The sequence below is a fragment of the Mustela nivalis genome, assembly GCF_964662115.1.
Source record: "Mustela nivalis genome assembly, chromosome: 12".
Classification (NCBI taxonomy): Eukaryota; Metazoa; Chordata; class Mammalia; order Carnivora; family Mustelidae; genus Mustela; species Mustela nivalis.
In genome coordinates, this window is record NC_139031.1 from 5,298,989 (window position 1) to 5,314,155 (window position 15,167).

At 47.5% G+C, this 15,167-nt stretch overlaps 1 protein-coding gene across 11 annotated transcripts in view; it reads left to right on the plus strand.

Moving 5' to 3' along the window:
- PRKAG2 (protein kinase AMP-activated non-catalytic subunit gamma 2) overlaps window positions 1-14,671 on the plus strand; it is a 245,239-nt gene extending 230,568 nt beyond the window's left edge. For all 11 annotated transcript variants that reach the window (XM_082693440.1, XM_082693434.1, XM_082693437.1 and 8 more), the window contains 6 exons: window positions 604-730; window positions 3,817-3,982; window positions 4,333-4,370; window positions 5,285-5,431; window positions 8,432-8,525; window positions 13,545-14,671. In XM_082693440.1, the coding sequence (XP_082549566.1) occupies window positions 604-730; window positions 3,817-3,982; window positions 4,333-4,370; window positions 5,285-5,431; window positions 8,432-8,525; window positions 13,545-13,576 (604 nt within the window). In that variant the 3' untranslated portion in view covers window positions 13,577-14,671. The remainder of the gene's footprint in view (window positions 1-603; window positions 731-3,816; window positions 3,983-4,332; window positions 4,371-5,284; window positions 5,432-8,431; window positions 8,526-13,544) is intronic.
- Window positions 14,672-15,167: the final 496 nt, after the last annotated feature.

Sequence of the window (15,167 nt, forward strand, 5' to 3'; positions counted from 1 at the left end):
TCCGGGGGTGCTTGGAAGAACACGCGGTCCCTCTGAGGCGCTCTGGCACAGACGTCGTGACCCGGGCCTTCCGGGACGGCTCGGACACATTTCCACATCCATGAAAATACTCTTCTACCTCTAGGCACTAGAGAGAAAAAGTAGATACCGATTTTTATTAGTTGATTTCCAAGTCCTAAACATACAGCTAAACGTCCAGTCTCCTGATTGGCAGCCACAGGAGGGGCCAGGGCAGCCCAGAAGCGGGGTGCACCGAGTCAGCTCTGGTGCGGGGCGCGGGGCCACAGCTCCCCGTCGCTGCTGGTGGCCGTGCGCGGTCCCCAGGTTCTCCGCCACGTGTCGCACAGCCGCCGCCGCAAACGCACCAGAAACGGCTCTGCTGGAGCCCCGCGGCCCGCACTTGTACCCACGATCGACACAGGCCGCAAAGACAGAACATGTGCTGAGATCCCCAGTTTAGAACTTTCCCAAAACTGCTTCAGGTCAGGTCAGCCTTTTGTGGCTGTGATGTAGAAACACTGAAAATGCTTCTAAAGCAGGGCAGGTCCAGAGCGTTTCACCTCCTTTAAAGCCTCCTAACAACTTTGATGGCTTTTCCCGCAGCCTCTTCGACGCCGTGTACTCGTTGATCAAAAATAAAATCCACAGACTGCCGGTTATCGACCCCGTCAGTGGGAACGCACTTTATATTCTCACCCACAAGAGAATCCTCAAGTTCCTCCAGCTCTTTGTAAGTAGTCCTGGTGTTTCTCAAGACGCGGCTGCCCCCGCTTTACCTGGTTTACTTCACGTAAATTGGCTCCTGTCACCTCAGGAGATGACGTCAATTCTGGAGTTGGGATTGTTAGGAGGTCTCCATTCCTCAGCAGCGGTTTCTCAACTTACTCGTGTTTAAATTGTACGTTCTTCAGGCTGATTCCAATTAAAAAGCAATCGCCTTTCGGGGCAAGTATCAAAATAATAAAAACACTTGGAATTCTCTATTTAAATTAGAATATTTTATCACCTAAAATATGAGGCAGTAAAGTAATTTGCAAGCCCATCTAATTAAGAAAGTGCTATTATGTAAGATAAATTGAGCCGGTATTTATAGCAAATTGCCTTGTGATGCTTTATTGGTATCATGGTTTTGGAAACATTCAAAAAACACTGTCCCCAGGATTATCTTATTATAAATTGCTGCAATAGAAAAACACAAGTAAATAAAAATTTCGTCACGAGAGTACCATGTTGGTCCAAATTCAGGCTTTGTTTTCTGTAGGTTTTCTCAACTGCATTTGGAGTGAGAGGTCAATATCATGACCAAAGTTTTAAAAGAGTCTCATAAGGACCAGAGTTCTTATAAGAGGACTTGAATTTGTTTCCTTTGTATTATATGCACTGAGTTTGAGGTTAAAAGTAGTTGGTCAGGGGCGCCTGGGTGGCTCTGTCGGTTAAGTGTCTGCCTTTGGCTCAGACCATGATCTCAGGGTCCTGGGATCGAGCCCCACATCGGGCTCTCTGCTCAGTGGGGAGTCTGATTCTCCCTCTGCCTCCGTCTCTCTCTCTCCCACTCTCACTCTCACAAACAAATCTTTAAAAAAAAAAAAAAAATGTTAAAAAAGTAGTAGTTGGCCCGCTGTGACCAGTAAGCCTCATTCCTATTTCAGAAGAGATCCCATGAATTCATTTTTTGTTTAAGAGTTTATTTGTTGTAGAGACAGAGGGAGAAAGGAGAAAGTCCTGAGCAGGCTCCGTGCTGCGCACAGAGCCCGACGCTGGGCCCCATCTCACACCCTTGAGATCGGGACCTGAGCCAGAATCCCAGGGTAGATACTTAACCAACTGAGCCGCCCAGGGGCCCCGTGAAATCATTTTTCAAAAGAATTTAATAGACTTTGAAAATCTACATCACATTAGCTTTCCCATCCCCATCCACACAGCTGCAATTAAGGAAACTCGAATTCTGGGTGACACCAAGCAGCCACTGCCCTTCCTCCCAGAGTTCGGCCTCAGTTTTGCAGACAGAAGCACGTGTCGGGGGTCGGGGGGGTTAGTAATTGGGAGAAATACCCCGTCCATCAAGCCAGTCCTGCATTTTAGCAGTTTACCTATAAAACCAACACTCTCCGTGGTTACATAAATGCTAAGAAGGTAGGAGGTTTACTGAAAGGCACACAGTTGAGTGGAGAGACCATGGGGGGGGGGACAGTTAGGGATGTCCGGAGCTGGCTGGACAGACGTCACCTGTGTCGTCCGCTGCTCAGGCGGCCTCCTCAGCGTCTAGGCCGAAGGGGACCGAGGCTGGCGCCGTGTATTCAGGGCCTGCAGGCTTTTAGCCCCTCGGAGAGTCAGCCTCGTACAGTAGCGGTAGTCGCCCGAGCTGTGTACTCTGACGTATGTGTGACGCGTCCGCTACTGTCCTAAGCACACCACGAGACACAGCCAGTCCTCGTCTCCGCTCCCAGGTAGGTATTTTGATTAACCCCATTTTAGAGGTGGTGCAGCTGTGGAGTGACTTGGCAGGTTCCCGCGGGGCCGGCGGCCTCCCTCCCTCTAGCCCTGTGGGCAAGCCCTGGGGTAGCTCCTCGGCTCAGAGGCGCCCGGCTCGGAGGGTTAAAGCCGCCCCAGGTCTCCCAGAGGTTATGAGGTCGAGTCCAGCCCATTTTGACAGCCGCGCTCCTGCGGACATGAGGAGGAACAGCTGGAGGCGGGCCTTGGTCTTCTGTCTTCCACGAAGAGTAGAGGAGGTTGCCTCCGCCAGTACTGCCTTGCATTTGGGCCAATATGGTAATTAAGTCATGCTCTTAGAATATTCAACTAGAGGTTTTCAGATTAAAATACAGAATTTCAAATAAATTTCAGACCCTGATTTTTACTGAATTGAGATCATTTTCTGAGAAAAGGTGGCCTTACCCTTGGAGATATGTGACCGTTAGCCTAAGTGTACAATATGGAACAGGGGTTTTCCTGCATCGAGATGGGCTAGATGACCTAATAGGTCTTTCTTTTTTTTCTCCAAATTTCTAGGATTCTCATGATTTGAATATTGATGAACTCTTTGACTTGAACATTTTGTTTCTTCTAATTGTTCATCTTTTCCTGATAATTATAAGGTACACCAGGAGGACGGAATCAACTGTGCCCTTTACACAAGGTGGATTTTTGAAACCGTAGACCTTATTTTGTTTTAGTCCAACATGACCCTAGACTTCTCTCTTCTGCCTTCTCCCTCCTCCTCTCAAACAGCCCATGAAAAGAAAAGTGAACTTTTAAAGGTTCTTTTATTCTGCTCAGTTGGCTTGTTCTTTGCTCCCAGTAATCACGAGTCGGAGTCCTCCGCGGGCGAGTTCAGGATGTGGGGTGGGACAGGGTGAGGGCGAGCCGAGCCGCAGCTCAGATGCTCCCATCAGACGCTCTGGGTTTGCACATGTGTGGGTTCTTCATACGTAATACTTAATGCTGATGGCGGGACCAGGAACTGAACCTAACTCAGAATAAAGGATTCTCGGGTGGCTGTGGGTCTTGATTTCCAAAGAGACTTCTTGTTCCCGCTTCCATCCACGTTTTCAGTGAGTGAGGGGAAAGGGAACATTACAATCTATGTTTTCTGCAGTATTTTACTAAGTAGTTAAATGTAAGCTTAGAATAGAAACCGACTGAACAGAAACTACAATTCTTATACGTAATACTTCATGGTAATTCAGAGAGCCAGGTAGATTGGTAGAGAACACTAACTTTAATTTGTTATACATAGTTTTCGTCCAAGTGTGGACATGTGAACATTAAAAAGGTCTGTTTGGGCTCTAGACCGTCTGTATCTATCTTCCTGTTTAGATGTCTGATATGCCAAAGCCTGCCTTCATGAAGCAGAACCTGGATGCCCTTGGAATTGGGACCTACCACAACATCGCCTTCATCCACCCCGACACTCCCATCATCAAAGCCTTGAACGTCTTTGTAGAAAGACGAGTGTCGGCCTTGCCTGTGGTAGATGAGTCAGGTCTGTGGGTTTGGTCATACCAGGGCCTGAAAGACCACGCTCTGTCCCCTGGGGGCAAACTGACAGTTAAATGGTCAGTGGATCAGATTCGGTGGGTGGCAGCCAGGGCTTGGAGCTAAAAATTTAGATACGGCGGATCAAGTCAGCACCAAGGAGCACTCAGCTTAATGAGAGTTCCAACTGGCTTATTTTCACATTTTCCATTAAGATGTGGTTTCATGCTCATTTAAGAGTAGACAAGTTTGTTATTTAGCAATATTTAATTGCTAGTAATCACCTGGTTAAGATGGATTTTAAATGTCATCTTTTTGTTTCTAAGACATTTTTCTAACATCTGTTTTCATTTTTAGGAAAAGTTGTGGATATTTATTCCAAATTTGATGTAATTGTAAGTATTTTTAGTTTTGTCACACCTGTCATCTAGAATGCATTTAAAACCTATTCACTAATCTGTTTGCATTTTTCCCTAATGTAATAGCTTTTGTGGCTGTGCGGATCGGAGGATTCCGTAGACCAACAGTCATTGTACCTGACACTCCGTGGCTTAGCAGTGAATAACATATTAGCATTTTAGAGATTATTTTTTCGGTCCGTGGATAGCTTCTCTGGCACTACAGCATTTGTGAATATTTTAAATGGCCCTATTTCCATGCACGAGCCATCATTCATTCTGCCAGGAGGCCAGTGCTTCGTGTACACAGGAACGTGTGGTGGGAACATCCCGTTGTTCGCTGGTGGGAACAAAAAGACAGCAAAAGCATTCAGGAGATTATTTAAAGTCCTGTTTTCAATCCCTGGTATAAATCTATTAGAGGTAGTGCCACATCTTCCCACAGTCTGCTTTCTTTTCCCTATTCATTTTAAATGCACTTCCTTAGGGTTTTAGGGTATTTTTTAAGAAAGGGAGCTGAAACTTCCAAAAACAGGCCGGTTGGAGTTTGGTTGCGTAGGACTGTCTAAGGCTAAAGCCACGTGGGTCTGTCGGGCCTGTCTGGCCTGCTCTTCCCCCGTGACTGCTTGATCCCCCTGATGCCCTCAGCGCCCTCCTAGTGGGTGCCCTGGGGCACTTCTCACCCTTTACAAAGGGCAGTCCATGTCTCCAAAGACTTTGTTCACTCAGGCTCTAGAGCCTTACACAGTAGGAGCGGGGGAATCCTCTCTGGGAAAGGCCGTCACTATTTCGCAAGGTTGCCGCAGGTAACGGAACAGGAATGTTTCTGAAAATCACATCACTTGACACGGACTTTGGTCACAAATGTGAATCGAAATGAAAGGATATAATTCATCGTTACTTCATTACAGAACCTTGCTGCTGAGAAAACCTACAATAACCTAGATATCACGGTGACCCAGGCCCTTCAGCACCGCTCTCAGTATTTCGAGGGAGTCGTGAAGTGCAGTAAGCTGGAAATCCTGGAGACCATCGTGGACAGAATCGTGCGGGCTGAGGTGAGTCAGCGAGGCCGCGCTCCTCCCACTCTCTCGCCCTCCCCACCCCTGCCCCAGCTTTGCTGCCCCAAGTACTCACTGGCCAGGGGCCATGGGGCTCGGGGATCGTGAACCACAGGAACGCCCGGAGACGCAGACAGGGTTAAGCGGGTATCCTGCTTTCCCTCTCCAGAACCTCGCGTGTTGCCCGCCGCGTAGGTCATCTGGAAATGTTCATTGAATTGTTAAGTCCTGATATCATAGTTGAATCAAACCAGTAAGAGACTTTCATGGTTTAAAAAAATACATAATTAGGAAAACAAATGTCCCAAGAGCTTTGAGTTCCATTAGAGTATTTATGAAGTTGAAGTTAAAAATGTGTGATTATATAGTTTCAACAAAGTAAAGTAGAAATCAGAATTATCTTTCGAATTTTTAAATTTTCTCTTTCCAATTTGGGTGGTAGTAGACGGTCCAGTAACGTCACTTCCTGCCCCTCCGCACTCATACGCCCTCCTGCTTGATGGCGCGTAGGATTTTGGACGTACTCAGTTCAAGATGAGCAACGAATGACACATCTAATTCCATATACCCGCTCCCCAAATCCTTTCTTTCCTTTCTTATTAGACAAGGATAGGAATGTTCTCCTGTGTATCACTCTCTAGGACTGAAGGAAGCAGCAGTGTTCTTTCTGGAACAATCTCTGAGTCGGCAGAATTCATTTATAATGATACGTCTGCTCTGGTACTTTTTATTATAACTATGAGAATGCAGTCCAAGAGGGAAAGTCCCCAATAATTTTTCAGGCTAACAGGCAATCTTAACATTACATTTGAAGTAAGGGTAGCACGAGAACACAACCTACTTTGCCGGAGCCATCAGAAACACAGACCTGTTTTTATCATTGTGTGCTGCAGACTTCCACCTTGCCCTGTGCTCACCTGTGGGGAGACCCCTACCCCCCGGTTACCACAGCTGTGGCTTCTGAAATGTATTTCACTAGCATCTCAATATGAACTTTATTTCTATTTGAATCTTAATATCCATCACTCTTGTTTTCCAAAGAGTTTTCATTGACTTAGGAATACATCTTAACTTTTAATAAGGTCCTTAGAATTATGCGCCTTTCGAAGATCATAGGTAGTGATCCTAAGTATTTATAAGGACAATGGACATCCACATGAGAGAATCCCTCATAACAGTGAAAAATGTCCTTGAAGAGTATTTGGTTGATATGAAAAAGACATAGTAATGTATTGCTAAGAGAAAAAGCCAGTTACTGGCTTTTGATTCTATTCATTTATATGCACATATATGTGTAGAAGAGAGGCTAGAAGGCCCCACAGCACAGCACTGACTGGCTGTTTCTGGGTGGTGGAGATCCGGTAAACACGGAGAGCACGGAGAGCACGGAGAGCGCAGTGCTCCTCCGCTCTGAGCTCTCTTGTTCGAGCATGTATTACTCTCAGGTAAAAGAAGAAAGGTAATGGGCTTTTCCTCTCAGGTCATCTGGCGAGCAACAGATATTTCTTCGTAATAGGAAATGGGTCACTGAGGAAAATAAAGATGTTATTCAATACTTTTCTCATTATGCATCTTGACTTTTTACCCCACTGAAATCATTCTTTCACCCAAGGACTCCTAACTGGGGAACTAAGGCCAATCTTAGCTTAAATACAGTTGTTGGAGAAAGGGCATTCAGTATCAGCAATGGTTTGGTGTATTTATAGGACATAAATACCGCACTAGCTTTCTGACACCCAGGAGTATTCACTGGTTTAGACTCAGCAACAAATGACAAGATAATGTTTTTGATGGTCATTTCTGCCTGGTAGAATTAATTCTCTGGGTGAGATGGCCACCTTCAGCAGTTGACCTTCAGCAGTTCAAAAGAGAGTTATTTAATTAACATTATTGAATGTTAACAATAAAATGTGTCTCGCAAAGACTGTAAAGCATTCTTTGATCCTAGGCACAAGCCATTAGTTTAATTTATAAGTAACCACATTGTATCACAGGATTATTGAAGGCCCTAAGCTTTTTTTAGAGAAATTTTTGAAGTTTAAGTAATCTCTACTCTCAAATGGGGCTCTAACTCAGGACCCTGAGATTAAGAGTCGCACACACTTCTGAGCCAGCCAGACTCCCTTAGAGAAACTTTTAAAAGTCATGAGAACAAAGTGATTATTTTTTAAATCCAAAGCAAGTGAAGATGTTGAAAGCATCCCCAACACAGTATCAGAGACAAATCTAAAAAAAGAATTTCCTCCCCTTTCCATCTCCTTCCTGTGCCCCCCACGGTGTGCGGTGGGGTGGGGGACGCTCTGTAGGGAGAAGAGCATCGTCTCCAAGGAAACCAGCAGGCTCCCGGCTGCCTCAGGCCTAGGAAGTCAGAGCCGCTCCAGGAAGCGCGATGCCTGCTCACTCCTTTCCTGTGTTCAGGAGAATTTGTTAGAACGACCCCTCACAACCGGGGCCACTTGCTTAGAAAAGACCCGAGTAGAACATGGGGTGTGAATACAGTCTGTTTCACGTTATTAGAGTTCCTCTATCCTCTGAGCTATGTGAACATACTCACACATGAACTTCCTGGAGAAAAGACCATAGACCATGAGCCACTCATGACCTCGTCCGTCCGGCGCGCGCTTGGACATCTGTCCCGTGTAAGTCAGTAGCAGCTAGTTCTTAGAGACTGAAATACTACTTTAAAAATGTAAAAACTTACTTTAGGAGAGTATTATGGCTACACTGTACTTCACGTTTCGGGCTGTATCGTACGTATATTAATGCTCCAGAATTTGAGCACAGTGGGATGCAGCTAGCGAATTTTTCCTCCAAGTCATTGAAGTCAGCATTGATCTTAGCTTGAGAGCCTACGACCTTTTGTGGTTCTTGACATGGTTTCTGTCTCTTACTTCTGCGATGTCCCCCTTGTTTAGTACATGAAAGACGTTATTTGCTAATAGCCGTCGTAGAACCTTCTGTGAACTCTGACACGGGAGCTGCTTGTCCCGTTGGCAGGTGCATCGGCTGGTGGTGGTGAACGAAGCAGACAGCATCGTGGGCATCATCTCGCTGTCAGACATTCTGCAGGCCTTGATCCTCACGCCCGCAGGTACGTGCGCCGGCCGCGGGCCCTTCCCTCTGCGCGGGCCGACCTGGGAGCGGCTGCTTCTCTGGCACCCGGGCCTCGGTAACCCGTGGTCACTTGTTGTGTGGTTTTCCTTTGTAGTTTCACTGCTCCAGTTGGGTGAAAGAGAATAGCTTCTAGAAAGTATTCTTAGGAGCATCCTGTCCACGACCATAGCACCTGAATAACTGAGCATTCATTGCCAGATTCATCTCCTTTTTCATTAAAAAGCTAAGATCTCTTCAGTTTTGCTTTATTTTTAGGACTATTTCCTAGAAAACCTAGGAAGGGAAATGCATTGGGTTCTAACTATTGAGACTTATATCTACCCTTAAAAAAAAAACTTACTAGTGTTTTGAGTATATAAAACAGAAGACCTGAACACAAACTCTTCCATTAGTAGTGTATTGGAAATTACATTAACTATCAAACAACACTGGTGGCTAACCTCATTTTCTGCCAGGTCAACTCTGAGCAAGCCCGCAGGCCAGTGTCAGCAAGCAGGCAGGGAGAGGAGAGGAAGGTTGTCTCCTGTGTGCCATGTTTAATAGTGACAGGTGCCTGAAAGGTCCTCAAACCGCCGGCCCGCTCTTTCTCCTCTCTGCCCCTCCCCTCCCCGCCCTGGAAGTTCAAGCGGCCCTCCGTGGGCCGGACTCAGCTGTACCAGGACAGGCTGAGACCGCAGAGGGAGTCACCTCTGAGTTTGAAGTGTACATCAAACCTCAAAGTGTGCACATACCAGAGTACTGATTTCTCCTGAGTTCAGAAATCCAACTAGCTGAGACAAGGTTTCAGTCGGCCTGTAACCTAAAGATGCCCGTCTTAAAGGGATCCCTGGCACCAGTGAGACAGACTTCTGGTCCACAGCATGAGAGCAAGGACGCAATGCCGACAGAGCAGCAGTGCCTGGAGGCTGTCGCCGAATCTGAAACACTCTAGCATTGGGGCCAAGGACACTCATTTCCAGTGTCAGCTGTTAGGGAATCTAAAATTCACGAGAGTCTTCATAATCATGAAATAGTGATAAGACGACTCCGTGAATATGAGACTGTTGACAGCATCATTTATAATAACCCCAGACCGGAAATAACGCTGACACGCGGCCCAGCACCAGGCTGCATGGCGTGCGTTCTGCAGAGTGCCCCACAGCACTGACCGTGACTGCACATTGCTGTGTTTAATCTCACACATGTGACCTCAAGCAGAGGAGCCAGGCTGTCCCTGGAGCGCGATGCCGCTCGCCTGCAGCTTCCTCGGCTCCCTCGTGCGCAGCAGCAGAAGGCCGCCTCAAGAGCAGATTCGTCCTTGCAGGCACGTAACTCGGCACCTTCAGAAAGAGGCAGCCCTCTTCCAGACAGCAGCCCTGGGCCGAGGCACACGCGCCCGGCAGCGTCAGGGTGAATCTCTGTCCTGTGGCCAAGATTCCCCAGGCCTTGCAAAATCAAGAGCAGACAAGCCAAGATCTCCGTCTCTTCATGCCTAGTGTCTCAGGCCGTAGGAGTGAGAATGTGGGCTGGGGTGCCTGGCTGGCTCAGTCAGTGGAGCATCTGACTCCTGATCTCAGGGTTGTGAGTTCAAGCCCCACATCGGTGTAGAGATTACTTTAAAATAAATTTTTTTAAGGTTTTTAAATTAAATTGAGATTGTTGGGCTGGATGAGTTTACATTTCCACCCATGTTTGATATTTTAAAATTTTTAAGTCCCTAATAGGGTTCTGTGGGGAGGATCCCTGTTCCACAGCCAGAATTTGAAATGTATGTTACCATAGAAATAATGTTCTAAAGATAGTAGTCGAATTAGCATTCTCTACAATGTAGTATGTAGAACACTATTTAGGAAAATGCTTCGTGTTCCTAATAACTGGATTACGGTGAACATTTGGAGAACTCTCCTGGAGCACGGGACTGGCCCAGTTCAGATCAGCAGCCCTTGAGATGCTCAGACACGTGAGGGCCGGCGGCGTCGTGTAAGCTTCAGAGGAGTCCAGCCCCATTGGCCTGGTGCCCCTCAGGCCCTCGGAGCTGCCTGAGTGGGCGCAGCAGCTCAGCTCAGTTAGCTTCTGTCCAGCCAGTTATAGAGCAAGGAGGTGAACAACAGGCCCTCCATCCTCCAAGGACACTCTGAGTTGAAACCAAAACATGCACGGAGCCACTTGTGCACGACAAGGTGCATCGTACCCAGGAGCCACGCTGCTGTGTGGGTGTCCACGGACTAGAAAGTAAGAGGCACTTTCAGAAAGTGTCCACTGTAAACATGAATAAAAGGTACCAGAGGTTTTATATTTCAACAGCTGATGTCCCCCATGAAGGATACCAATTCGTTGTCCTAAGTTTCTTCAGCAGCAGCTCCTTGTGAAACTCAAGACTGTCCGAAGAGTGAGTGCCAGATCTGAGAGCAGGAGCGACAGCTTGTTAGCTCCTTGTTCTCATGGACGGTGAATCTCTTTCAAAAGTCGTCTCGTGCCTGAAGCTGAAACAGGAGCTGCTGAGACAAGAGGGGTAGCGCTCCTGCCACCCACTTGGAAATATGCCAGCCAGACCGTAGCTGTTACGGCAAATATCCGTAAGCACAGCACTGTTTTAAAACATTTCCATGAGTACGTACAGGCACACTTCAGAGACTGTGGGTTCGGTTCCAGACCACTGCAGTAAAGCAAAGCAGGTCCAGAATTTTAAAACAACAATGTACATGCCATCACTGAAAAAGACTTTATTGCTAAAACGTGTGACCCGCCATCTGAGCTCTCAGAGGGTTGGTCTTTCTGCGGGTGGCGGGTCTCGGCGGTGCTGCCGGCTGCTGACCCGTCGGGGTGCTGGGCGCTGGAGGCCCGCGGGGCCCTGCGGTTTGTCGCACCGATGGCTCTTCTGTCCCGAACGGTTGCTCGGCGGCAGGCGGTGCTGCCCGATGGCGTTTTTCCCACAGAACTGCCTTCAGAGCTGGAGTCCGCCCCCTCGAGCCCTGCCGCTGCTTCATCCGCGCGGCTCCGTCGTGTTCTGATCCGTCCGTCGTGGCTCCCAGCGGCAGCTCAGGGAGCCCCTCGCTCTGCTCCTCCCGAGGAAGCCCCCACGTGCGGTCCCGCCTGACCCTGAGCTTGCCCCAGCTGCGTCCCCTCCTCGGGCTCCGCTCCTGCTTCTGGTCTCCTGCGGTTTCCCTGTTGTGGCATCTCCAGAGCCCAGGCAGAGCCGACTTGGCCTGGTTCTTAAGCGCCGCGGGGTCTCAGAGGGTCACGGAGCACTGGCTTCGGCTCCAGGTCACCGGCCGCGTTAGCCCCTCGCGAGAGGGTCGCCTGCTGTGAAGCTCTGAAGCTGGGCGCTGCCTTCTCCTCTCGGGCTGTGAGAGCCCCAGCTGGCATCTTTTCCCAAGAGAAGGCTGTTCCGGCTGCGCTGAAATCCTGTGGTTTAGGGCGGCCCCCTCACCGGTGGTCGCAGCTACATCGTCTGGAAACCTGGCCGCTTCCCCTTGCACTTGGGTGCTGCGGAGATGCCTTGCGTCCTGGGGCCTCCTGAACCCGCCCCGGCCCGCTGCAGATGGTTCTTCTGCAGGTCCTCACCTCCCCGCGGTCCCAGCCCGGGAGAGAGTGCGGGCCTTGCTCTGGATTAGGCTTTGGCTTAAAGGAATGGGTGGCTGGTGTGGTCTCCTGTGCAGACCACTGCCACTGTCTCCAGGCCAACAGCAAGGCTGTTTCGCTTTCCTATCATTCATGTGTTCACTGGAGTAGCACTTTTTTTTTTAAGTTTATTTATTTGAGTAATCTACACCCAACTTGGGGGTCCAGCTAACGGCCCCAAGACCAAGGTCACATGCCCTTCTGACTGAGCCAGCCAGGTACCCCTGGAGTAACACTTTCAATTTTCTTCAAGAATTTTTCCTTTGCCTTGACAGTTTGGCTCACTGTTTGGTTAAAGAAGCCTGGCTTTCGACATGCCTTTCTCACACTAAGCTTAATCGTTTCTAGCTTTTGATATAAAGTGAAAGATACATGATTGACTGACTGTTCCGTTCACTTGAACACTAAGGACAATTGTAGGGTTGTTAATTGGCCTGATGTCAGTATTGTTGTGTGTCAGGGACAAGGGAGGCTCTAGGAGAGGGAGGGAGAGATCTGGGAATGGCTGGTCAGTGGAGCAGTCAGAACACACGCATTTATTAAGCTACTTTCTTATGCGTGTGTGGTTCCTGAGGCCAGCAGTTACAGTAGTGACGTCAGATATCACAGAGGGGCATCTGGGTGGCTCAGTTGGCTAGGCTCGGGTCATGATCTCGTGGGTCATGGGATCAGGTCCCACACTGGGCTCCATGGTCAGCGGGGAGTTTGCTTCATAGATTTTCTTCATCTGCCCCTCCCCTCTTTCAACCACCTCTTTCTCTCAAAATAAATAAATCTTAAAAAAAAAAAAATCACTGATCACAGATCACTGTAACAGGTAAAATAATAAGAAACTTTGAAACACAGAATTACAAGAATGTGACAGGGACGCAGAACAAATTCTGTTCAGCCAGCAGCACCAGTAGACTGGCCTGATGGAGGGTTGCCGCAGACCTTCAACGGCAAGAACAAATTCATGGGCAGAGAGCAGGGAAGCGAAGCACGAGGGGGCGGTGTACGCCTGCGGGGCAGCAGTACTGTGCGGCACCCTCACTAAAACACGTGTTCCTTCTTGTAAAAATTCTAGCAGTTCTACTGCTAGCACCCACTTCTCTTTTTTTCAAACTAAGTCTTGCATACTTAGGCTTCTGACATGTAACACAGATTCGAAGTGGGCTGCTGTGGCGGCAGGTGGTCTGGGAGGCGCTTGGAGCCACCTGCTCATCTGCCACCTGCTCATCTCCTGTCCCTGGCTCCCAACTTCTGGAACATTCTTCTAAGGCACTGCAGAATATGGGTGAAGACCACCAAGCCGGAGGTCAGGGGGGCGGGACCACTGCTCTTGTGTGTAAGACAGGCCCAGCTGCGACATACCTTTCCTTTCCTTTGAGACTGTCATTTCTCCATCTACCAACAGGTGCCAAACAGAAGGAGGCGGAAGCAGAATGACCACTGTGAGTGGAGAAGCCCTTAGAGGAGAACCTGAACAGAGATTTTGGGTCACGCTTTGCCTCATGAACACTGACCGTGACAGAAGACAGTCAAATGGCTGAGAATGTATATCAGGGTTTAGTGATGGGTATTTTTTCCAGTGATATTGAAACTGAGCTTAAGAAACAGAGTTTATGTGTTTGAAGATTCAGGCTTGCATTAAAAGACTGTTTTCAGACCTCTGTCTGAACAATTTCAAGTGCTGTATGTTATTAAAGTGCACTGTGTCCTGAAATTTTTCTTACTTTTCATTTCAAAGAATTCACTGGTCTGTAACAGGTAATATGACATAAGGCGAGTGCATGGCCTTTTCAGACCTAGTGCCTTATGTCAGAACACGCGTATGTCATCACTGCGGCCCATGGCGGCTGGAGCCACACGGTGCTGGGGCGTGAAAGTCTTTGGACCTTTACCAAATCAGTTTGTTTTCATTAGATTTGTCGAACAGTTGTAATTTGGATAGAAATACTTTATAAAACTTTAATGACAGTTTTACGTTGAAGTGTCTGTTCTGAACTATAATGTAAACAAAACTGCTTTACAACAGCTTTATTTATTTCTACTTTCATGCGATTTTTTACACCTCGTGGTGGGGAAGCTTCACTGTACCCATTAAGAAACCATTGGTTGTTATTTTCAAATAGCAGATTTCTCATTTCGGTTTGGATCTGGAGAAGATAGGACTTCAGAAAGAGCCACGGCTAGGTTTTAAAAGCTGAAGTGTCTGAAAGCACGTGTGGAGACCTGCTCTGCTAGACTGGAAACAGGCAGCGGTTGGAGGAAACAAAAGTGCCGGGAAGATGTCTATTTTTTTCTTGTGTATTGAAATGTAAAATCATGATGTTTGTATGACTGCTGATGCGATTGTTTTTGTAAATTTTATTGTGGCATATACAGTATTGTCATATGGTCAAAAAGAAACACAGCGTTTCCTAATGTAAGTGCTCTGAAAATGTCGACACTGTATATATATATGAGTATAGTTTGATTTTTTTGTTTTGGGGTTTTTTTTTTTTTGGCAGATTGAAAAATTAAAATAAATCTTATTATCGACTGCTTTGTTAAAGAAGTTCTTTAAAATGCCATGTCTTTCAGCACATAAGAAAAATCTGCTCACAGTTTTCCCCTTAGCTCTCTCTCCCCAAATGAAGAACATGAATTCTCAAAGATCATCAGAAAGAAAAGACCCTCATGACTTGATTCACAAACACTACCTCTCCATTTTTAAGCACAATATATTTAAGGAGAAACTGACGGGGAGATTCCATGTGCCGAGCCGTCACTTTGTTCATCTCCTCAGAGGCCAAATACGAGAGCATACATCTCTGTTTCCCTGTGGAAACAACTGTGGTCGTGACTTAGGTCAATGGTAATATTTGGGAGAAAGGGGGAAAAGGCACAAAGCTCCTACGACATAGTTTTGGAAGCCAAAACCTCTGTTTTCAGTCCACCCCCGGTCTGCGGGTGCACAGGCTGCACCACGCGTGGATGTGTGACGCATATATATTCAGCTTCGGAACATAGTTCAGGACCCTTCACAGAGACGTGT